A 26,476-nucleotide genomic window follows, 5' to 3' on the forward strand; every position below is an offset into this window, starting at 1 on the left:
GAGAGGTGGAGTTTGACTGGCACAGTTCATCCTGGTTTACCCTGCCCTGTGGGGTGCCACAGGGTTCTTCACTGAGCCCAACGCTTTTCAACCTGTTTGTTACCCCCCTCAGTTCGCTCATAAGGTCCTTTGGATTCAAACAGTGTTGTATTTCGATGACACGCAGATCGTGGCGTTCTTTTCTGGAGATCCGACGGACACTGCACTAAGATTCCAAGACTGTTGGCGCAAAGTCGGACACTGGATGTGACAAAACTGCTTCAAACTAAACGTAGGGAAAACGGAGATGCTCTTATTTGGGTGTGACACCTCTTTCTGGCAACCTAGCTGGTGACCTCAGGAAATGGACGAAACTCCCACTCCCGCCTCTAAGGTAAAAAACCTCGGAGTCTATTTTGATTCCAAGCTATCCGTTGAGGAGCAAATCAATGCAATCACCTCGTCATGCTTTTTCAGGAGCAAAACCATGAGAAAGCACCTTCCTTTTATCCCACTAGAGCTTCAGAAAGCGGTGGTAACAGTACTCATATTGTAGACGTGCAGGCTTTCTCAATAAAATGTAGGTCCTGCAGAATGCAGTGGCCATCCTGCTGCTTAATATCCTGAAACATCAATCAGTAGCACATGCCTTACCAACCTTACATTAGCTACCAGTTAAAAGAAGGATTGAATTCAAGGACCTCTGTATCGCCTTTCAGGCACTTCATGGACTCAGCTCTGACTTCTTGGCAAACAAGTTCAAGTGGTATTTTCCAGGGAGGGAGCTTCACTCTGCAAATCTTGTAGTCCCCATGGCCAAAATGGCATCTTGGGTGGGGGGTTGGGGGAAGGGGAGGGATTTTCGTTGCAGGCACAGCCAGATTGTGGAATTCACTCCCAATTGGACTGAAGACAGAAAGCAACCTCCTGGCCTTCCATAAAACCTTAAAAAGTCAGCTGTTTAACAACTAGCAGCTCCGCCTCCTCGAATCCCCATGCAGGCTCACACATCAGGATGAGCCACCGCGCCTAGACACCTTGGGGTATTCGCACGCGTTATAAATCCAAATTTCATTTAATTTCATTTCAGAGGGTGTAGCGTGCCCACATAAATGCTGACTTGTTGCATATGCAGTGGGCCTGTCCCCGCTTACATAACTAATGGACTAGCATCACATCCAGTTTATCGGCAAGCACCTGAATCTACACAAATGCAAAATATGCCTCCTGGTGTTGTATCATAGACACAAGAAAGACGGAGTGACTTCTCACTTTTTAGACTTGGGTTTCATAGTGGCTAAGCGTCGTATTAACCGCAAAATCCTCTGAACCCCCACTATTTGTAGCTTGGGAACGATCAATGCTTAACTGGCCCAAGCCGAAAGCGCAGACCGGCACAGAGACGAAACAGTAGGGCTGAGAAAGTCCAATAGCCACATATTGGGATACTATTCTATTTGACTTCCAGTCTAATCGAGCACGTGAGTCTGATGATAGTATTGATATTGTGGATGGGGCCCTGGACACATAGCCTGTTGGTTGCTACTAATTGACTTCTCCATTGGGATGCCCCTCATGCAAACACTTTCCCTTATCATTTGCACTGTGCATGTCATGCTATATCCTTCAGAAACGGCGGAGGTGAAGAGTGGTGGTGGGTCGCCAAGTTGTGCAGTCTTTTCAGTTGTTTTGTTAGAACTGTTGTTTCATTACTGCCAAACTGCATGAATCTGTTTTCAACACCACTAGTGTTTCGTCCTGCGCTTTGCCTTTGTATTATTGACATACCATGTTTAATGTGATGATTTTTTTAGTTTCTATGTCATTGTATGTTATGATGCACTCTGCGTTAACCGATGACGGCATTGTTGTTGTATTGTAAAATAAACAGATTCAAACAAAACAAAATGATATACTATGCATAATCCCATTCTAAGATGGCTGGTCACTGCTATGTTACTTACTTTTTACTTATTTTTATTTGTAAGAATATGCCCGCCATGTGAAGAGTGTACAGCAAACAAATGATGGATGGAATGCTGGCAATGCAAACATTCTCCCCCCGCCATGTGCAGAGAGCAGCATGTTTCCCATTTCAGCCCTTCTTCAAAAAGCAATCTTGCATATCCTTGTTGAGTTTTCATGACAGTTTTATTCTGGACTGATAAATGGATAAATGAAAGACTGGGTCAATTAGTGGATGAATGCAAGGGTGAGTAACAGAAGGCTTGTATGATGCTTTACTGAGTTTCTAAACTCCACAGTGGCTTAAGAGGCACTTTCAGTGAAAAGCCGATCCTACTGCCCCTTGCCAATGCTGGTTCAACTTTGAACTTTTATCCTTCTTTCAGACATTACTAGGATAGGAAGTTTAATTGTCTGTCTAGTTCCAGAGCACCATATACATTCTCGCCTACTCCATCATTTTCTTTTCCTTTCCATCTTTTTTATATCCTTCCTTAATGATTTGAGGTAAATGCTTAATGGCATTAAGCAATTCCCATAAACTCTGAATCAGGTGGTCTACTATTCCCAGCTGAACATTAGTATGCCACAACTCCAACAATCATTTGCAATGCAATAGGTCTCGCATTAGGAAAGTTTGAGCTATTAGTATTGTAAATGACAATTTTTTTATTTATGTGTTGGTTTTTGAGAATAGCGAAATGAATAGCTTTGTCATTTATAATGCCAATAGTTTTAACTTTCGCAAATGTGACATCTTTAGCATTTGTAATGCAATAGGTGTGGTATTTACATGACTTAGATGTATTGATATTACAAAGAACAATGGCTTTTATTTTTTTTAATAACTAATGAGACATTTAAAAAAAATATGATAACCTAACGTCCTCTATGTCAAATTCAGGTATGGAATGATGCAGAAAAATGCAATTTGTCTGACTTGGGATAGGGAATATAATGGGAGTGATGGCTGCCCTGCACGTAGGAAAGTTTCTGAAACATTGCTGCGCTTGATCTTCTGGGAATTTTTCTAATTCTGTGAAGAAAATAGATCCTACTTAATTAGTTACTTAGTTAGTTACTTAATTAGGACCCCTTTGCTTATTTGTATTATTTGTCTTATTACTCACATGCTTGGCTCTGCAGCCACCTATTTGTACTGTTTGATCTATTGATTTATCTGTCTGACTTTGCTCCCTCATGTACCCCTTCTATGTAAAGCGCTCTGATATCTGCAAAGATCTTGCCCGCGCTATATAAAACTTTCAAAATAAAATAAATAAATAAATACTTAAATAAAAGTGATTGTAATTTATAATGGCACTAGCTTAAATTTTTGTAAATAACTTTTGGGAAGATTATGTTCATTGTATTTTATTGTGACAAAAATCCAAGAACAGAAGTGAAATATGAACTTTTTTGGTGACATTTGTAATAAAGCGTGAAACATTGAGAAAACATATTTGAACCAGTTGTTGAATACCAGACTTCAACATCAGCCAATCGCGTTGATAAAGAGGTTTTAATGCGCACGATTCCAACAATTGCAAGTTGTGTACGATCGAATTTTGAGCAATATCTTCCTGTGACGTGCAGCAAGTTTTCCCTGTTGCAAAACACGATAATGGATGCCTATATAATGCGATATCTAATATTGCTGCGAGCGCAGACGGAACCTATGAACCGCCCCCCACCCCGCCCCTGCGAATCCAGCTCAGAGGAGAGGCGGCCCGCTGTGACCGCGGCGGCTGGGACACGCTAGTAGCCAGAAGGAGGCGTGCTCGCGACAGGCTGGAGAGCGCGCGCACAGGTTCCAGGCAGCGGCGGAGGCCTGGCACGCACCGCCTCCCTGTGCCGCGTCGCGCGCCTTGGGTCTCGTCCCCTTTTCCTCTTCACTCCGCGGGGGCCTGTTTCCTACGCTGGGGGCTGCAAACGCCGCTCCCTGCGATGTTGGCGGGGATGCGCCCCCGCGCCTAACAAGTAAGTACCGATCTCCCGATGCATGGGGCGGGGGTGTGTGTGTGTGTGCGTGCAGGGGGGGGTTAGGGGGCGGTGGCGTGTGTATGGATGCCTGTCTGTATGTGTGTGTGTGGTGGGGGGCGGCAGCGTGTGTACGTGTGCCTGTGTGTGTGTGTGTGTGTGACTGTGCAGGGGTGTGGGGGCTGGCTGTGTGCGCACGGGAATGTGAGGCACGAGATGGGCACGGCGCCATGCGCGCCCACGAGGTGAAATCTGCGCTCGTGCCCCTCTCATGTCTACATTCCCAGAAACGGGCAGCAATAGGTCTCGATGCTCGACCTAAAAACATCTGTCCATTCCTCAGACCGCAAATGAAATAAGGCAAAGTAGAAAATTGACATTTTGCATTGTGACCAGGAATTTGGAAATACAATGTCAAATGCCAACGCTCACTCTTCTGATCCCTGCTCCTCTCCACTGCAACCAGAAAGCCCGAAAGTAAATAAAATAAGAAGATAAACACATATGCCAAACTGCATGAACCATAAATTAATCCGATATCTGGAGTGAAATCTATGCCACTTCGCCACAATTCCTTTTAGAAAACACAATCTAAAAGGTACAAAAAGAGAGCAATACAATGTGATTTTGCAAATCCCACTGTGATTTTTATTATCAGTTTGGATTTCTCATTTATTTCAACACTTCTAAACTGCAGAATGGAGGTGGGACCGTTTGGGGAGGGGGGAGGGGTGCGGTGGAGGGGGAAGAAATCTCACCAAGTAATGTCCATGTTATACAGTTTTAAATTATTTGCCCCACCAATTTACCAAATTCTCATCAGATGAGTAGAAGGTCTCGGAGGACAAGATGTCCAAGAATCCCTGCACCTGCAATCTGTTTTGTTTACTGTATCTGAACTCCTAAACATCAATATAAATTCATATGAGGATCATAAACTACAATCATGTACTCCTAGTGGTCAAAACCAATGAATTTGCTACATGTGTTGTAACTGGCCAACAAGGCTTTTCTCCAAGTTGACAAATAAACAACAAAGCACTTACAGGCCACACTTCTTAACATTACGGTGCCACATTCAAATCTGAGAATCCGGCATCAACCCGGTGTCTGTTCCCATCACACTTGTTTAATGAGAAGTGTCACCTTGGGAAAGTAAAAGTGCGGAATGAGCCCGTCCCCATCCTCCTGTGACTCTTCATGAGAGCAAGGATGTATGATGGTATGTGCCCTCTGAGACCACAGTCTGCTCTTTGGGTGCCATAGCAACACAATGGAATTGTCCATTGTAACAAGAACTTCAGGCCAGGCTCTCAGCTTAATGGCAAAACAGGCTGAAAAACATAAGATTTAAGCTAAGAGGATCATAACTATGAGGTTTCTAAGGCAAAGTTGTGGCCGTACAGGTTCCCTCTGAAAATAATGGTGTTAATGGAATAGTTATCTATACATTCAGGGAGGAGGAGGTGGTGGATGTGGTGGTGGATGTGGTGGTGGATGTGGAGGAGGAGGAGGAGGAGGAGGAGGTGGTTGTGGTGGTGGATGTGGATGTGGATGTGGATGTGGATGTGGATGTGGATGTGGATGTGGATGTGGTGGTGGTGGTGGTGGTGGTGGTGGTGGTGGTGGTGGTGGTGGTGGTGGGTGTGTGTACAGAAAACTACATTTGAAAATGCACAAGAAGCAAGGAAGAGGTCAGGAGCGCATATTCAGATACAACAATTGTAAATCTTGAAGGAACGAGAAAGGTGTAAAAGAATTCTCGACATTACAATCAAGATAGGTAGCAAAGTTGAGGGGCTATGGACAAGCTGCAAAAGGCATATAAGAAGCAGCATAAATATAAGAAAAAGAGAGAGAAGGCGAAGTTAGCCCATTAACAAAGGAAAGAAAGTGGGTTTAAAAAACTTATTTTATGAAATGAAACAAGTAAATGCCAAGATTACGGCTCACTACAGCAGACAACGCCTTCTTTAGTCTCCACCATCTAGTTTCAACCTAAGACCGGCACAAAAAGATTTCTTCTTAATATCCTCTAGGATACTAAACAAGCAAAACATGACCTTTGGTACCTATAGATCTCAGCTACAAAGACAAAAGGTAACATCAGTAGCTGTCAACCCGCCAACTACCCTTTAGAGAACTCAGACAACTGTAATCCATAGAATCTGAAATTTACCAAGACTAACAACCTTAAAACATAAAATTGGCATGGACTGGGAGAGGACTTGTCACGTAATTAGTATAGCCAATGTCTGTGTAACAGGGGATTTTAATCTACACATGGGCAATCCCTCAGAGCGACTTCCAGCACGGTTCAGTGAAATCCTTGGAAAGTTAAACCTCTCTCAACTATTTAACCATCACCCACGGGGTCACACCCTGCCCACGGCACTTTGGTTGAGGGAGGGGTATGTGGATCAAAGACTCTTCTTTGTTCCTCTGTTTCATAAGGTTCGAACAGGAGGATGCTCCTTCACTTATGCAGCTGCAAAGCTATGGATGTCTATACCTTCTCACCTATGTTCCAAGACCTCTAAAATCTCTTTTAATGAATCCATTAAAACTTGCGTTTTCTCAACTTAGTTCTCCTTCCACTGCTGCTTCCCTGGGTTTTCAGCACTGTGACAATCAGTTTTGAGTACCTGCAAACTTAACAAATATTGATTAATTCAATGTCTGAGCTGAACATTGGGCTTCGGATTTGGGCTCCAGATTAGGCAACTTCCCAGCTCCTTTGAGCCAGACTCACCCAGAGTTCACACAACCTAAAGGAATACCTTGGTGGAGGTCTCTAAATGGTGGGCCCCTTCTCACTATGTGATATATAAAAAAACAGATATATCGTGTAGAGTCCATGGGTTCCCTTATGAGTGGACAGGGGGCTTTCTATGCAATCGCAAAGGGCTCCATTAGGGGTAGTGTGGTCAAGCAGCCTTAGGCTTAACACAGAGGAGTGCAAGACAGTCGCAAAATTCACACAATGCTCAATAAATGACACACACAACACAAGAAGAAGATCCTCACCAATTTATAAAAAGATCAACTATCTGTTTAAGCATCAGAGAAAAAACGTTCAGGTAAACGCGTTTTACATATAAATTATTTTCCCTTTAAAAGGTGGACACTGCAATTTTTGAAATCTGAAATGTTATCCTATGAGAAGAAGAAAAAGTTCTGCAAACAGGTACAGTATAGCGAATTACAGGACCAATCTCCAGGAGTTAAGGTGAGTGGAGGGCAAGGTCAAAAGAAGAACAAGCAGTACACCACCAGCGGCACGTGGGCGGCCCGGTGCAGATCGCAAAACAGCATATTTCAATGGGGATCGGTCACTGCGAGAAGAGGCTGCAGCCTCTGGCTGGAAGGCCAGTTGGGCTGAACTATAGAGGGGGCCTCAGGCCTTACGATGCTCAGGGACATAGGGACACCCTTGTTCTTCTTCTCCACGGTGCAGGGGCGATGGGTGCAGAGGTGTCCTTAGGTGTCGGGTTTTCTTACCCAGGAGCAGTCACGGTAGAGGGGGCCTGCATGCAGAGTCTGCAGGCGACGTCTGGGAGTTCATGAGGGGTGAAACCATGGTGGATTCTAACACTGTAGGGCTGGGGAACCTTGTTGGCACCAGTGGCCCACTTCAAATTGGACCAGAGGCGACGGCTGCAGTGGTTGCCTCAGGTGTTGGGGTTTGGTGGTTCCAGAGGCCTCAGTCTCTCTTCTCTGGATTTTCTGTAGGATGCAGGAAACAGTTCCACTGTTCTACAAGAGGTCTTGGTTCCTGGGTGAAGTGCTGGCAGGTCTCTCTGGGTCTGGGAATTCAACTGATGTAGGACAAGTTGACTTTTGGTGCAATGGGTGAAGGCAGCAGGCAGGCCGGCAGAGTTGGTGCCAAGTCAGTTGCTGGACATTCTGTTTTTGCTGGGGTGCAACTCTTCTCGTCCGTCTTAGTCTTCAGGATCTGTTTTTATGGTGCCATGGTCTCCCCTAAATACTGAATTTGGGGGTGTTAGGGGAGTAGCCAATAGACTACTGACCCTTGGGGTCACTATACCCCCTATATGACCACTTCCTGTGGGAAGAGGGCATTAACGTGTCCCAGAATACCCAAGTATGCCATCACAAAGATGGCTACTTCTGAAAAGTCATGTACACCTCAGTTTAGTCCACCTTTGGGGTAGTACTAGCCTGAGGGTGGCACGCCTACCAGACTGGCTAATTTTCCCACCTGTCCAGGTGCCAAGGGGGTCCTGGACAAATTGATAAACCCAACACTGGCATCAGTGTGGATTTATCAATACAAGACGTTTGATAGCAAATTTTCAGTGAAGCCATCATGTAGCTGGGGAACTTGTTTTCACCAGCATCCAGCACATGTCTTAAAATGGCTTGTCTGGTCACTTGCACTGGCAGAAATTGAACTGACCAGCATATGGGCGTAGCTGTTCATGCAGGTATGCCCTCACATGTAGTACTAAGTACCCGGCCATAGGGCTGTCAGGCTTTCTGTAGGGGTGACTTACAAGTATCACATGCAGTGGTAGCAGACATGGCAGACAGGGATGTGTGAAATGTTGGGTTTTCCCTTTTGTCTGCATCAAGACACGGAGCCTGAAATGACATGCTTGCATGTGCTTGGTGAGGGGGCCCCTTAGAGTGACAATTCATGTTGCAGGCATTGGGAGACCCTACTTTAGTTCCTCTGGCCCTAGGTACCATCTACTAAGGACTTACAGATGTGGCTAAAGGTTTTGTCAACTGGGAAACAATTGCACAGTTTTCGGAAAGAGTTCTGGCACTGGGGACCTGGTTAGCAGGAATCCTGTGCACTTTCAGTCACAGTCACATCATTTACTAGGCAAAAAGCGGTAGTGATCAAGTCAAAAAGGGGCACTTCTCTACACCCCTTGCAGCTTTAGAGGCCAGAGGCTTTTCTGGCAGAGCGTGGGCAAGTGCAGCATCCATCCAAAATATGATCTGATGTCCATTCTGGGAGATTAGCAAGGTGGGCTGCTTCTAGGTGTGGGGTTGGGGCGTCAGGCCGGTACACGGAGGTTCTGAAGTGGTCTTTGCACATCGCACCGGCCTCAATGCAGCCTGTGGTCTTCTGACAGCCTTCTTCAGAATAAAAGCCTTGCCGCCTTCTAGGCATGCAAGTACAGTACCAGCTTCCATTTGATATGCTTAAGGCCGCCGAGGATAGTCTTCCTGGGACTACATTCTGGAGCTGCCTCTCTCTAACAACCTTGTTAAGACTCGCCTCCTTGTTTCTCACCACAAAACGGCAGATTCAGGCTACGGCATTAGCGCATGCCTTCACAATAACTTGGCCTCTATATTTATCACACACAGCACAGTTCTTCGCTGAGTGACACTTGCTAGAAGACCCAAAGATCGGGACTCTAATGAAACTCTTCATTGGTTCAACTGCGGCGAATGTCTGAATTGACACCTTGAGTTTCTACATACTGAACTCTCTGTAAGGGCAGCAGCATGACGAAAGGCCCCTAAAATGAAGTCCATCAAAAGGAAATGCTAATCTTGCAAAAAAAACTCTAACCACCTAGCAGAGAAAAGCAGACTGGAATCCCAGATCTAAAGAATACAGCTATAAAGAGTGACATTTAACTCTTAGTGAAGGAATTTGAAAAGGCTATTTTGCAGCAAGGTGTTGCAAAGGCCCTATCCAAGGCTCAGCTAGAGGCCCATGTGCAGGCTATCTTTTGACATCTGCTCCAAGTGCCTGGGGGCTGTGAAATCATCCTGGTGCTCACTTATTGAGTGTTTTCAACATGCCAACTGCAGAAAAAAAAAAAAAGTTCAGGGAGTTCACTTTATCTTTTTTTGCAAATTTTTTTTTTAATTGAATTACCAATTGTGAAACAGACCATTATCATCGCAGATGATATTGACATAATAACAACATATATATATCAATATTTCAACAAATGTGGTACGCAAGGGTAACTGCACATGCCATAAAGCAGAAGTCCTGTAACGGTAACCTTATGCTAGTTTAACTATAGTAACACAGATGAATCCTTAAACTCAGGTCTATCTAGAACAATCCCATGTGGAACGTGTGAGTGAAAGGGCTTTTCCCAACATAATGCCACGTGGGGTTCCACTACCCAACCCGTACTCCATCCAAACCCCTCCCTGAGTTCACATTATAACTCTGTACACATTTGTCTTTACGTTTCGCCTATCTTACAACTTCAATGCAAAATAATATTCAGTTGATCGCCCAGAGAAGCAAAGGAGATCCTGAACATTGGAAACTCAGAGGCGATACTCTAGCATAGACCAGAGAGCAGCTAGGCAACTGCAGTGTCAACATTACAAATGGCTCCTCGATTAATCATTTGAGGAAGGCCAAGTACATGAAGCTGATCGAAGTTTATTTTTGTTTGAAGCATCACTATGTGACATTTATAATTGGCATCTTGAATTTGATGCTTTCGTTTATTTTTGTTTTCACTGTGTCCAGGATATACAGGATGAAGCTGTGGGGTGTTCAGCTGATGGAAATATCACTGCTACAATACCATTTTGAATACTTGCCAGAGTGGAAGTGCGCCCCCACAGCAATGCTGCCTATATAGTCTTGGCGTACCGTCAATGTCAGGAGTAACCTTAACTACCCATATTACTAGTCACGCTAAATGTACATAACCTAAAATCTATCATGAAATGGAAATGTCAGAGATGGTTACAATTAAAGAGAGGACCTTTAAGTACTGCAGGAATCCCATGTACTTGCTGGTGACCAGTCCCACTTGTGGTTCTCTGGTATCTACTATAGTTTCATTCCTTAGCACGGGGAAAATAGAAGAATCAGCAACTTTAAGCATGACATACCCTTTGTGGAATACATGGTCGAAATATATTAATGGTTGTGCATAAAAATTACTTCTTTGTAACAGAAGATAGCGTATTTCAAAATGTAGGGTATCCAGAGCTAGTGGATACACACATCAAGCACACCAAAAACTGCATATATATTTGATAGAAATAGAGTAAACTTGGAGTGCAGTTGATTGGGATACCATAACTCTTGCCAAAACCACAATTTCCCATAGAAAAAGAGAAATTGATAGGATTTTTCTGGAACAAGCCCTCGAGGGTATCTAAGGCATTTTGTGTAGAAGGCAATTTGACGGAGGCATTCCCCGTCAATGAACATTACATTTATGCACTGCAGTTATGATCAGCTCTCGACTTCAGCTGCAACCCCCTCCGACCCCCCGAAAGCTGGTTTAATATTAGAGAGGGACCACTCTGTATACCCTGTGGTTTTCACAAAGACATAGATGGCAGAGCAACAAGCTCCTATACTCTGTATGAACTTTATTAGACTATTTGACTCCTAAGGTGAGGCAACAACATTCCGCTCACAGCGCTGGCAATCCACAACCCACACATGGTGAAAGTGAGACCCTCCACGTTTAGGTGACACATTCGTAAACTGGAAGTACAGAGTAGAAAACAATTTAACCTCAGCCATATAGACAACTATGATCTTACGCAGCTATTATAGGCGGCAGGTCTGGACAGATAAGAGTCAGGCAATAGGGATTGCACTTCCATAATCAAACGAAGAAAGGATCTCCAACCCTTGACAATGTTATGATTAATTTACTACCTGCTACGAAGCATTATACTATGTTTAACTGAGACTGAGATCTAAACATCGAAATACCAGGCCAACAAGGTCCAAAATGTGGTCTAGAGTGACCTAGTTGTGTATATGTTCTCAGCACAAGGAAAGCACTTATAAAACTATAGTGATCCTAGCATACTCTAAGTTGTTGAGGGCATAGAACTTCCAATGACCCATCTGTCCTATTGCTAAGTGATCCAGGTGAGGATAGCATATACCAGATGATGACGTTAACAGGGAAACTAATCACACACCTTCTCCTTGCTGCAAGACTCAATACAGACCACAACTGCAAACTACAGTCCTCCCCACCTGTAGCTATGTGGCGGACAACACTGTGGAGGATCTATGCTTGGAGAAGTTGTCGCCCATTATAAATGACAGAAAGCAAAAATTTTACATTCTGCCTTTAAAAAAATACATAAATAGGGACAGTGTCATTACTGCAGGTACCTCATCCATGCCAAATATATTTGAAATGCTGTCTTTTCAAAATGTTGTCCTCCTCTGATTACATTATTCTTACAGATGTCCCCTGGCTATTGTGTAATGGCATCCTAATTTCTGAATGTGCTTAATAACTGATATCTACTGTACTGTAATCTTACGTGAAGTACGATTCAATATATTTACTGTCCTGTGTTCTATGTAGTCGAACTACAACGATGCAGTCGCAACTGCTCCCAAATAAAAATAAAGTTGTTTAAACACATAATATACCCAATTACCACAAGGTACCACCTTTTACCACTTGCTCCAGAGTCCACAGATAACCACACACCGATTAGCCACAGCCATTTTATGACATTACGGTCTACTTACTATCTCTATACAAAATATAACAATCCCTAGAAACCTGCACCCTGCCATTGAATCATAGATGACGGACTCCATGAAATTCAACAGATGCAAAGCTGAACATGGATGCAGTTGAGAGATGTTTCGACCAAGACTCAGCGCAGTCCATGGAAAATCAAAAGTACTTATGAGGGGCAGAAAATACATGGGAGGTGCTATGTGATGAAGCTGAAGGAATTTTTGGCACAAGTGTGTCACTAATGATCATCTAGGAATATAAACACATTAAAAAGGAGAGGTGTCACGGAGTTATCTTTCCAATAACTTCAATGTACGATATATATTGTGATAAGGCAGCTTGAAGATTCAGGAGAAAGATGTGATGCCCCACACTACGCCTCTGTATACCTCACCTTTCTGTTCTTCATTGTAGAAGCATCTGAAGTTAGAGCATCTAGTACTCTGCAGTCTAACTCCTATTGCACATTCCTAACATTGCCTCTATGTCTCCTTTGCTTCCATAGCAGAAAGAGGATTTATGGAGCACTGCTCTGTTGCAGACGTTCTCCATTACGCAATTTGGACACAGCATCCTAAACTCCCTTCCTAATCCCATCTTATCACGATTCACAGAGATCTTCCCAGTTTCTGTTGAGCGGTTGTACCAGCACTGAAGGCCAATGCAGACCTTCTTTCCACAAGGCATCACTGTGCATCATTATTCCCCTTTTCTTTTCTGAACAGGTAAAACATTGTTAATTCGTTGTAGAAATTGATAAATGCTGGATATCTTCATCGGCATCTAATCAATAGCACTTTCATTAAATAAATAATCCCAGAATAAGAGATGGCCTAAGGGAAAATATCAATATCATGCACATCCGGAATCAAAATGTATTATCCTGACATGAATTTGTAAAGAATCAGCTTATAGCCAACATACCTTCAGGTACAGAAGGCAGGCAGATGAACAGTCTTCAATAGTCCAAAGTAAAGGAAAGAGATGGGAAATAAAATAGAAGAATCTAAATCCCTCACCAGGAGTACTAAAGGTTCCGACACCTGGAATGCTGAAGAAAACGGAAACTACAGTACTAAAGGAACAAGGAACTAGAGGTAAGGATACCACAATTGGAGACAAAGTGAAAGGCACCAGCAGTTGGAGTTCTCTGTCGAGTCAGGAATTAAAGGCAGGATCACAGGGGCAAGGAGCAGCAAAGAGTATTGAAGACAGGAAACAGGACTAGAGACATAGGGCCAGATGTACGACCTGCCAAATAGCGCCTCGCAAATTGCGTCGCATTTGCAACTCACAATTTGCAAGGCGCTATTTAGCATGAACAGTGTGTTTAACACTGTTTGCGATTCCCAATGGGGTCGCAAATTGCGAGGCCCAGGAATATTAATCAGCCTTTCGCAATTTGCCAGCGCATTCGGAATGACAGGCCCTATTAGGGATTGTGGCCTGTCTGCGACTGCTTTTAAATAAAGCAGTTTTTTTAAAATAAATGCAAACCGTTTTCCTTAAAGGAAAAAGGGATGCATTAAAAAAAAACATGAAACGTTTTCTTTTCATTTTTTAAGAGCAGGCAGTGGTCCCTGGAACCTGTGCCTGCCCTTAAAAATAATATTGCATGCATTTGCAAAGGGGAAGGGGTCGCCTGGCGACCCCTTCCCATTTGCAAATGCATTACCACCTACTTGAAGTAGGTGGTAATTTGCAAATGTGCTTTGCGACCGCAATTGCAGTCGCAAAACGTTGGTACATAGCTTTGTGGTCGCTATTAGAAAGGGAACACCCCTTCCTAATAGCGAGCCGCAAAACAGTATTTTGCAAGTGGCAATTTATTTGCGAGTCGCAAAATACTGTTTGTTCATGGGCCCATGCTTTTTAGCATGTGCAAACGGGTCTAAGACCCGTTTGCGCACACTAAAAAGCATCGTACATTTGGCCCAAAGACTTGGAACAACCACTGGAAAATCAGGATGCATTAAGGCTTTGGAGGTACAACTGTCCAAAACATAGTGATGTAAAAACAAGGAGCGCCATTTCTGGTCCTGAAATATATCCCTCCAAAAGGAAATACAACACTATGGGTGAGAAAAGGTTACTTCCCTTTATTACTTTCCTTCCTATCCAAGACTTGGAAAGGAAAATGTATGCAGGGCCCTTGAAGGTGCTGGTGTTGCAGTTCTCAGAACAATATATACACTCTTCAGTGTGTCAGAACCACTTGCATGTACTCTGTGGAATCAGTGGTTCCAACAATGGAAAACAGAATTCCATCACTTTTTGTAAGTATTTCAAAAATAGGTTAAGTATTAAGATGGCTCAGAACTGACTACAGTATTAAAGTGTCACTTAGCTCAAATATGGTGTCTCAAATTATCAACTTGCTGAATTAGGACACTGATGTTGAAAGAACAGTTGCTTGGATAACCTGTAGTATACACCAAGAAAGTTCCCTCAGATGAGGGCAACTTTACACAGATAACATAGGGTTGCATGGCCTAGGGTCACGCAACCTTGAAAGGGATAATAACAGCCATGTGCGAGTCACTGAGGCTTCTAATAGCAAAATAGGCAAGAGCTTGCTTGCTTCTGCATACACTAAAGAAACAATTGATGGACGGAGTGCTTGACAATGCAAACATTCACTCCCAGTCACAAGGAACTGGGTTAAATCCATCATTCTTTCCCTCACCACACCACCCCAGTTTGAACCCAGCCATATGCAACTCAGTCTTGACCCTGTTCCGTGTGGGAACAGTCCAGCCCAAACTGCCAAGCCAGGTCCTCCCTGGACTGGAAACAACATCCTGGGACCGGTTTCAGGGCATCACCCTTCATAAGCCAGGCTTGCTTGAATCCAGTGGTGTATTGAGCATGGGACCCACGTCTGGGCAGCATACCCTTCCCACTTAAGGCGACATACCCAAAAGCAAAAGAATTATGGATTTCGGCCCAGATCTCTGTACTGGGGTGAATGTATGACATTGTTCAGCATTCGGTCCTTCAATTTTGATTTTTGCATTTGACACCCCGAGTGGGACGGGTATGCCCAGACGTGGGTCCCGAGCTCTCCATGCCACTGGAGTCAAGCTATCCTGACTGATGAGGGGTGAAACCCCGAAACCGGTCATAAGATGCTTGTTTCCAGTGCAGGGAGGACCTGGCCTGGCAGTTCAGGCTGGACTGTTCCCATTAGGCGCAAGGTCAAGACTGATTTGCATATGGCTGGGTTCACACTGGAATGGCATGAGGAGCAAAAAAACGATGGATTTAAGCCCAGATCTCTGTACTGGGGTGAATGTATGACATTGTTCTGCATTCTGTCCATCAATTGTACTTTTTTCTTCCGCATACAGGCAGGATGAAAAGGGTGAAATATAGTGAATATATATTAGGAAGGTAAAAAACAACAAATATACCAAAAAGTTCTTAAAAAGATTGAAGCATCAAAACACCAGAAAGGGTGCAAAATCCTAGTAAGTTGTCCCTCTCATTATTCCATTGTTGGAACACACTGGTTTTCAAAAAAGAAACATGAGCAATACCATGCTTCACTGAAAGTCATCTTAATTCTTTTGTCAGCTGTGATTTTAAGTTTACAATTACTATCAGCACAACACTTCAATCGGTTCGCTCCAGGTTAAGCTCAGGTCTGGCTAAAGAAGGCTGTTCTCAAGACTATGATTTCACCTTGTCTTTACCAATCTATGACACCCGTTTCCAGCTACTGTCTCCCCACCTCTCATTTTGTCTCTTCTTTGGTACTCAAATAAATGGTTTACCTTTAGAGCCTTATAAATGACACCTGGGTGCCGGGAAGAGCGTGTAGTGTTATTCTCAAGGTGAAACTCTACGGCCCGCCGCAGCCCTGAGAAGTCCGTTGGGGGATTATAGGTCCGTGTTCCCTTGTAGCGGATAGAGCTAAAGGCTTCAGGAAAGCGACTTAGCTTTCGAAACCTTTCTTGGATGAGCTTTTCTGGCATTTCCGCAGGGTGTTCTGCAAAAGGTTAAAAAGAAAAAAAGATCAACCATATTTTCACATTACAGAATAGTGTTAACATAGTCATACTTCAATATAACTCTATTTAGGGATAGGAAACTCAAAACATCGCAAACATCTGAGTTATTTGGTTTTGATAACTAAAGCTCAGCCAACTTGTATGGGTCCCTTAAAACAAAGAAAGCGCTTTAAAACCTTAGACCCCGACAAAACTCTCTGCAAAGACAGAGCAAGACTAGAGCGGAATGATAGGTCTGTACATTTCTTAGAGGTGTATTTTTATTGCACCTCTAAACAAATGCAAATTCTTATTCACTTTCTATGTTTGAAAAAGTTTTTCATTCAACACATAGTATAGGTTTTTTATTTTCTCATACACAATATTATTTTTGCATTTATTTGTCCTTATATCTTATATCTATTAGTGTTAGCTCTTTCGGAAGGTATTGGGTAAGCACTTGTATGATGTTACTCACTATTTAATTTACAATAAAACGTTTTGAGCAGAAACTTCCAAAGTATATGTACAATGCATACGCTACAGCACTTGCTTAAAATCAAATTTTTGCCCTCCATCCTGCATTGAAACAGTTTGTTTCTCATGTGTACCCTTACAGAATGCATCGATCATTTGCATATCCTCATAAGCGGATCATTTATTCTGTGATATGGAATCCAGAACTCACAATGCTATACAGACAAATGCTGCATCACACTCCTCAGGACGTACAATGCAGAAACATGCTTGGTTTGCAAGGGATGAAAGGCTTTGGAAATCCACTTGTCCACTAGAAAAAGCCACCTAGTGCCATGCAGGAAGGTGCCAAAGTGTGGCAGTGTTCTCATTACATCACAAGGTTGAACATAACTTCAAATATTATGCCAGGGCCAAAGTAAGTCAGGATTTGGATTCTCGTTATGCACAGGTTCCATTTACAAATGGTTTCGGTTGAGACCAGTTTTCTGATCATGTTGGTGTCTACATACACCAACTCTTTCATTATGCCAGACTTTAGATTATAGCAGAGTTCTGACTATCTAATGCTCCTAATTGTACTATTGCTCATTTTTGTGTTTCAAATTATGAGGAAGAGTCTTGAGAATAGATCTGATAAATTTACTTTTAAGGATTCAGTTTATTTCACAAATGGTTATTTGGACCAAACCTATATTATATTTGTGGTCCACTCCCTAGGTTGGCAGCTGAGGACCAACAAGACTCTACAGTCAGACCTTCTCCACTTGACCATATTGTGCACTTCTTTAGCAAATCAATTAATCTCCCTGCCTCTCAGTTTCCTTGCTTGCCCTTAGCATTCCATTAAGGACCGGACATTTACATTTTACAACTGACCAAACTCTGTAGGGTCAGAAACAAACTATTATGGGCCAGGTTTTCAACGCTATATTGATATGTAAGTTTGGCATACACACTCAAACTTTAGTTTTATGCTTTTTAAAAGAATTTGCAATTTTGAGCAATTCTACTCACAGGGGCGAGAAGCAGATGAGACGCACTGGTTTCAGCGCTGGACTGCCCCCGACATTGTCTGTGCTCACAAAGTAAATGTTTAACCCGTTCAGCGCTGCGGACGGCCGGGGGATTTCCCACATGACGGTGTGTGGAGGACGGCCTGGGGCCATCGGAACCCTGCCCACTGATTAATTCGCCCGCACCGCAGCGGAATTCACGCCATGGTCAACGGGTTAAACGAATTCCGCAACTTTTCTTCAACACCTTCTCACCCAGGAAAAAGTCAGACATTTACTCCTAACAAGGACAGGAGTATGTTTTCAAGGGTGGCTAGGGACCCTACACCACTTACAAAAGAGTGGAGGTATAGGTAAAGGAGTTTCTTTATGGAGGAACTATTTTCCACTTGGAAAAAAAGTTTGAATAAGTGAATTTACACTTACTCAGCAGATACGAATGCATATATTTTCTCGTGAGAAATAAAATGAATAAATATTTGCTAGATCTGCCCTAGTAAAACGGCAACTGTTGAAGGCTCCCAGGTCTACTTCCATAAACTGTTGTGAATTCTTGAAAGTTTTAAATCTGCAGATATTCAACAGTGGGCTCCCTACTTATTTTTTTTTAACAAGTTACCCATAAAGTTTTTACATTCATTCTCCATTAATATTATTTTAAAATATTAGCATGCATAAAGCATATTTTATTAAAAGATTGCCAGGAGAAATGGCATTTAAAGTTGCCCTAATAAAATGCACCACAGTTTAGCAAAACTGTCTGCACCTTCATTATTTTTTTGCAGGTAGCAAATATACTTTGGGAGCATATTATTTCGAATGCATAAAATCACTTATCTTGGTAACAATCTTTTGCATGTAATGCCTATATCTATGGTGCTGTTTCACGAATCGTCATGAAGTTTACTCCGAAAAGGTGTGCAGGTGATTCTAGTTGCGCATGGAAAGTTTCCGGGTGATCCTTCCAGTGGGGGCTGAAAAAAGGGGGGAGGGCTGAAAAAGGTGCATTTCCCATGCAAATTTCCATAGTCTCTTTGGACACGCCTGCAGCCCGAACTGAATTGCACCAAATTTGGCAGAACGCTAGATTTAGGTCCGCCGGTGTAAATCCGTTCAGTAGTTTGCGAGATATTAAAGAAAATCCAAATCTGTACTCGGCACAATCTCAAGCTCCTTATTATTTGTGAACACTTCAACTAGGAAATGTTGGTAGCCGTGTTTGGACTTTGAGTCAGTCGAGTCCCAAAAACAAATGCATAAAATAATAATAAATGGGGCAGGGTAGGAATACCCTGACCCCCAAGCCTTGGTCTTGAGGTCCTAGAGGGACCACGGCAGGGAAAAAAAGCATTTTTTTTTTTTTTTAATTCACAGCGATTTTCGCCATGAATTGAAAGAAGAAAATCAGACAAGCGCGGTCTCTCGCACAGGGCCCCCCTCCGAGGAATTGTTTTTGCCCCGGGGACCACCACCTCCTCTGGGATCATGTTAATATGAAGCAGGGGGCAGCGCCACCCCGGGTCTGTAATTAAAAAAAATATATGGGGAGGCCGCATGGTCTCCCTCCGTGCCCCAGGGACCACCAATTCCACGGGCTAACATACATATTGTTTGAGGGGCCTGTATGGGCCCTCAGCCCCAGGTACAATCACCTCCCAGAGGCTTTTTTGGGAGGGGATTTTTTGGAGGAGGAGTCACATAGCCCCCTCCCAGATCGTTCTCAGCCTTGGGGACCACCACCACCCCAGGGCCGGCTCCTGTTAGGTTCCGAATTGCACACCCCCAGGACATAGATGTTTGCCTCCGGTTGCAGTGGGCAGGAACTGTCAAAGTGCTCGCGCCTGCTGGCTGCGGAGATTTTATCTCTTTGCCTGCCCACAGATATGTGAACAGGGAAATAGATTAAACTATTGCTCCTGCACGCAGGGAGCTGCATTTCCAGCAACTCCCTACGTGCAGAAGCCATGCCGGTTCAGACTGTGGGTGCCTTGAAGCTCACCCCACGGTCCCCAACTTGCACACTGGGTGTCCTGGCCGGGACCAGGGCACCCAGAGACACATGGCCAGGCCCCGGGGATGGGGTCCCCAGGGACTAAATCAGCAAGAGGAGGAGGAAGATGGGATACCGGAGCCGAAATTGGGCCGAGGAGGGGGGCACCCCTCCACCATTAAGACAAGAACGGGCCCCGGGTGATGCGGTCACAGAGTCATTCTGGGCCTGATGCTCATTTCACAAAAATTAAATGTCAACAGTAAGCACTTACACACATAAACATAGCAGATGCCCCGGTTGATGCTCCACTTCTCTAAAGGACATATGGTCATAACTACTGGGCTTGGTAAAGGCAAAGCAAGTGTTTTCTTGGCAACTTCATACTGAAAAATGATCTGAAATCTTTGGTGGAGGTGAAAGCATCATTGTTCTATTGCAGCGCAATCTGTATGCAACTGTGACAAGTGGGTTCTTTCTTGTCCGTTCCTGGTGAGAGCAGAGTCTATGGTTCTCCCTTTAAATGACTACGAGTAAGGAAATGTGCAAATGACTTGAAAGCATCGCCTGTTTAGCCCCTCCCACCTTTGTAGTATGCAAAGGTCTTCCTGACTTTTGCCAGGATGATGCACAGCTTAACAAGCAACCCCCAGCACGCTTCCTGCTGACTTTGATGAGGAGTTCTTGATACGTAGGAGTATGAGGACATCTCTACCAAACAAAGGGGCATTTACTTCATATAGTTAAGAGGAAAGACACTTGTTTGGTGAGATTTACCTCTTTGTAGGCTTGTTGTCTTGATGTTATCGCATATTTCTAGATAAAAACGCACCAGGGACAATCACATTGCTTAATGCACACAAGGTCACTGGTGACATTTCATTGTGCTCCATTACGCAGCTGTAGTGTAGAATACGTACTCGACATTTACCCATGGAGGTAGCACTTAGTAATTAACCACTAGAAAGTACTCCACTTGGGTAGGTATTTTGTGTTGAACTGCAGACTTTTGTTGGATATGAGGGCAGGTGCAGCTCATTTGTGGCTGAGTCACTCATTCAGCTACTAACATATCTACACAGACACTTTAGACACCCACTCACACACTGACAGACCCACTCAGACACTAACACACTCACTCACAGTGGGACATTTATGCAGCCACTCCCAGACCCACACACTCACCTACACACCCACTGAGCCACTCATGCACTTACTCACACACCCACTGAGACACTCATGCACTCACACACTCACCCTCAAAGGTTACAGGTTAGAGTTAGGAACTAAAAACCATATGAATTCCCTGAAAAAACAAAAGATTACAAGAGCGTTATAGTTAGGCTCATATTTCACTCATACAAAACCAGTGAAATTCAGTGTAACTTTCGCCCTCACCATGCACTGCTTATGACCTCACATATTACACCACTCATGGCATGGTCAGTGATATCACTGATGACATCATCCACAGAACCACTCCCACACCCCTATACAACCTCTCATACACTCACTCTCACACAACCACTCACACACACACCCATTCACAGACCCATGCAAGTACTCACACAACCACTCACTCATCCAAAGAGCCAATCACACATCCACAGACTCACCCATACAAGCACTCACATGCTCACACTCACCCACACAACCACTTACATACCCATTCACACATCCATACCAGCACTCACACATCCACTCACTCACAAATCCATCCATTCACAGACACTTAATCTACAATACAGTCACTCACACACAAACTCACTTAACCAGCCACTCACTCACTCATGCAGCCACTTACACAGCCAGACACTCACTCATACAGCCATTCAGTAACCCACTCACTCATCCAGACAACCATTCACACAGCCAGCCACACAACCACACCGCTACTCACACACCTATGTATACACCCATACAGCCACTCAGACACCCAGTAATACATGGATATACACAGTCACACATCCACTCACATAATATATGCTAGAAATAGTATCACTCAGTAGTACACAAAGTATACTATTTTTAGGTCTCGTCCTTTACCATTGCGAAGCAATGGGAAATGGGGGAGAATTCAAGTGCTCGATCGGCTAGTGAAACCACTGGCGTTTCTTCACAGTGCATGTGAGGTCACGTGGCCACAAAGCGGGTCACGTGACCACACAAGCACGAGCATCTCCCTAATCCGCCTGCCCCCACCAGGCTCGCATTCCCGCCCCCTCACCAGGCCGCACATCTGCCTGCCACACTTCTCCTCCCCTCGCAGGCCGTGTTCCCTCCCACCTTTCCTCCTCTCTGTCCCTCTCTCTCCGTACATCCTTTAACTGTGTGACTGAAGCCTCCATTACTGTTGCCTTTATAAGGGTCGCTTGCCTTTATGTTTCTGGTGCACGTACATGTATCCTAAGCCGCACGCGCGCTTCCATGTATTTTCTGTGCTGTTCACACCGCCGCGTGACTGAAGCTTGCATTACTGTTCCCATTGTAATGGGCGCTTCCCTTTAGGTTTCTCGATACATGTTTCCAAAGCGAGGGAAGCACTTGAATTGAATTTTCTGTGCTATTCACATCACCTGTGCGAGTAAAGCTTGCCCTACTGTTTCTTGTTTGAGGGATGTTGCCCTAATGTTTCGATGTGCATCTATGTCCATGAACGCGCTTCTATCCGCCCGAGCCGCCTGCCTCCACATCAAAGCCGGCATTTCTCCTCCCCTTATTATTCACTGCATGGCCGGCCGGCCGGCACATCAAAGGCTGCTGCTCCCCATGCGTCTCGTCACCCTTCCTCCCTTGCTTCCAGTTAGAGCCTTGGTTTCCTGTTGCTTGTTGAGTAAGCGGTCAACTTAAAAAAATACAATTGCACGAGATACCAGCAGAAGACTGAAAGCATGTTGCTGAGAGACATGTTTTCTCAATTGCGAGGTGTGCCTTTGCATAAAAAAAAACTACAGAAGGTACCAGCAAACCGCCTTTTACTCTGTCATGGAATGTCACAAACCTTAATGAAAAAAGCTGCGATATTTCACACCCGTTTCCACCCGTTGTGCTTTCTTTGTTCACATTCGTGTTCTTTCTTTATTCCCTTCTTCTTTTACCCATGCCCTCTTGAGCCTTTTTCTGTTCTTCCCATTGTGTCGGCGCTCCTCGTTTCCGGTTTCTACTCCTCGATTCCCCCATTTAACCATCTTTCTAGCCTCTCTGCTCGCCCTATTTTTTCCCATCTGCCTATCCCACCCTAACCACTGTTCCTCCTCCCTCTCCCCATAACTAATCTTCTTCCCCTTTACCCAAACTCTCCCCTCCCCCGTCTCGCTCTCACCCCTCGCTATCAGTCACCCTAGGCCACGGATCAACAATTCAAATTGGAGGAAAGGTTTGCCTGCCCGGTAGCCTTTGCGACGGCTCTTAACATTATAGAGCAGATGCCACGCACCCACCGAGAGAGATAATAATACAAATAAGTATTGATCTGACTACCACTTTCCGTTTCCCCTTCCAGTATGTTTGACTCTTTCCATCCGTCTATCCCCCGTTGCTGGACCCCTCCCCTGCTTCTCCTCTGGGAGCAGGGGCGTAGCTACCATTGGTGCAGCAGGTGCAGTGACACCGGGACCTATTGCACCCTGATAAATGTTGCATTTTACTGCCACATCAGCATAGGGAGCATGTTGCTTCCATGCACCAAGGCCAATGGCATCCTTCTACACCACCGCTTCGGAGAGAGGGATTTTACTCTCTGAGTCTATCCCGAGTCTTTCTTCTTGTGTCATTGTCCTACTTGTGGGTCTCTCCATCTCTGAATTGCATGATCTCTTTTTAACCCTTACGGTTTTTCATTTAGTGGTATTTATTGCTATTCTAGACGAGATTGGTGTTTTATCACACAGCTGAATGGTGCAAAGTTTACTGACCTCACAAGGATGAGAGGCTGGGAGGGGCACTCGGGCTCGAACATACGACCTTCAGACTTCACATGCATGCCTGCCATTCATTTTGGTGCGTTGGTGTAAAGAGCTATCATTTGCGCCTTGTCTTGTCTCTCTTTTACCGCCTCTCGCTATTTCCCTTCGCCGCCGCTCTTTTCTCTTCATCGCTCCCGCTGTCGTCCTCTCTCTCCCTCTCTAGCTGTCTCTGTTGCATTGTGTTCTCACTGCCGAGATCAATCTCTCTCATGCCTTTTTGCCTCTCTCCTGATGTCTCTGTTTTTGCCCTCTCGCTCCCTCGGCCTGTTGAAATTCCTTGCAGTCCCATATTATCTATCTGCACTGTCTCTCCCTGTTCTGCTCTGTCTGCGTCGCTCTGTCACTCTCTGCTCAAGTCACTCGTTGGTATTCCTCTGCACCCTCTCACCCTCTCTCTGTCCCACAGTCTCTCTTCCTCCCTTTATCTCGCTGTTGTCTCTAGCTCTCCGCTTCTCGCCCAAACCGTTATCGCCCGACTTTGTCCTGCTAACTTCCTGGGTAGCCCCCCCCCCCGCCTCTATTCTATTGCCCTTTCATTCCTAAATCTCTGCCTTCATCTAATTTGTTCTCCGTGTCTCGCAACCCCATCTTGCCCCCGTGCTTCTCAACCATTCTCTACTGTTCTTTACCCCTTTCTTGCTCTCCCTCTCTTCTCCAGCCCCCCCTCTCCCTCCCCCGCAGACTCTCTGTTCGGGCAGTCTCTAACTCTCTCTCATCTCTTCATCATCCTCTCTTTTTTGCTGTTTCTAGCTCAACCCCTCAGCGCTGCGGCCTGACTGGTATGTTATCAGATGTTTGGGTAGCACCCATTCCACCTTCAGGCTGTCAAGACGCTGGGGCTCGCTGCGTCCCAAAACCAACAGCCACACAGGAGGCAATTGAGTCCCAAGCATGAAGTACCCCACCGTTCATTCACTCTGCTCCATGGACAGACAAGCCTGTGGAGAAAGGAGGGTGTGGATAAAGTTTGCTGGCATGTCCCTTCGTGGTTTAAGACACTTCTCGTACCGAGAAACATAATGCGCTGGGTGACATGACACAAATAAAATAAAACAAGCATTGGCATAGCCAATAGGTCTCGCTTGTGGGACCTTATAAGTATTTTGTTTGGCAGCACAATATCCTTGTAACAAAATACTTATAAGGTCCCACAAGCGAGACCTATTGGCTATGCCAATGCTTGTTTTATTTTGTAGTACCTTAGTTTATATGTTTAACACTCATAAACGTTTAGAAAACACTCACACTCACTGCATGATGTCATGAGTGATGTCAGTTGAGGTGTCATAAGTGATGTCACTGACCATGTCATGAGTGTTGAAATAAGTGAGGTCATAAGCAGGTCACTGCAGGGGCGTACGTTATAGTTAGCTTAGCTAAATACAACTGCTGAATTTCACTGGTTCTGTATGACTGAAATGTAAGCCTAACAATAACGTCCCTGTAACCTTTGATTTTCAGTGAAAATATATACACACACACACACACACACACAATGTACGTATACAACCACAAGTTAAGTATCAAAATCTATACTTACCTGCCTTTCAATATTTTGGTTTCTATCGTTTGTCTTCGATATTCGTGTATCTCAATATTCTAGCTTCAATATTCAGGGGTCATACCTTAAGCATCCCCTTTCATTTGTGATACTTAAGAAAAGAGCTAATTTAAATGTCTGCAGACACCCGCAATTCCTCTTCCGTTACAAGAGTCTACTTGGTTGTTCCTTATTTGTAGCTTGCCTTCTTGCATTTGACTAAGGTACAGGGATAGCATGTCTAGTGCTAGGCATAGGTCAGCTGATGGATTGGGAAAGACCTCATAAGTGTATCATTTGGGCAGAGAAATGCGTGGTAAACTCTTTGGCATCAAGGTCCACACAATCTGTAGCCATTCAGTCTCTCTACGATAGATGCCTGTGGGACAAATCACAATGATATGCAGAATTCTTTCTGGTGACAGAAAAGAGAACTAAAACTGTGGAAGAAGGCACATTCAAAAAAGTGTCTCTGTAATTGGATCAACAATGAAACAGATTTTAATAATTTTTTTCTTTAAGAAATGTTTTGACCTATCGAAAGTAATTGTTCAAAATGTTTTATAAAATGTAAAAGCTCATAACCATGCAGGGCTATATGTGTGGTTAAAAGTCAATTGGAAAAAGTACAATCCAAGAGCGTGATCATCAACTTCTGTTCATGTGTACAATTTAAAGAGAACGCTAAACGCACATTCTCCAAGAAAAGATGATGCAAGGGATGTGTAATTCCTTATTGTTAAGTGTAGGAAACTGGGTTTCTGTTACAGAAGTTCCCCCCAATTTTTGCCTAGTATTTGATGCAACTTTGACTGATGTGCACAGGGTTCCTGCTAACCAGGAACCCAGGACCAGTGTTCTTTCCCCAAAACATGGCATCTGGTCACTTGATCCCCAAGTGATCAGCCCTTTAGCACCTTTGTAAGTCCCTAGTAAGTGGTACCTCTGGTACCTAGGGCATAGGTACTAAAGAGGGTCCCTAAGAGCTGCAGTATATTTTGTGCCACTCTAAGGGACTCCGCACCAAACTCATATTGACTGCCACTGCAGGCTGCGTGACAAGGTGCTCTAAAAAGGGAAAAACCATGGCACACACTT

At 44.2% G+C, this 26,476-nt stretch overlaps 1 protein-coding gene across 1 annotated transcript in view; it reads right to left on the minus strand.

Moving 5' to 3' along the window:
* The window catches only part of ZFYVE1 (zinc finger FYVE-type containing 1), a 182,213-nt gene that overhangs the window by 53,746 nt on the left and 101,991 nt on the right, over positions 1 to 26,476 (minus strand). The window contains exon 4 of the mRNA XM_078659491.1: positions 16,175 to 16,389. Coding sequence (XP_078515617.1) covers positions 16,175 to 16,389 — 215 coding nt within the window. The remainder of the gene's footprint in view (positions 1 to 16,174; positions 16,390 to 26,476) is intronic.

The sequence above is a fragment of the Lissotriton helveticus genome, chromosome 9, assembly GCF_964261635.1.
Source record: "Lissotriton helveticus chromosome 9, aLisHel1.1, whole genome shotgun sequence".
Taxonomy (NCBI): Eukaryota; Metazoa; Chordata; class Amphibia; order Caudata; family Salamandridae; genus Lissotriton; species Lissotriton helveticus.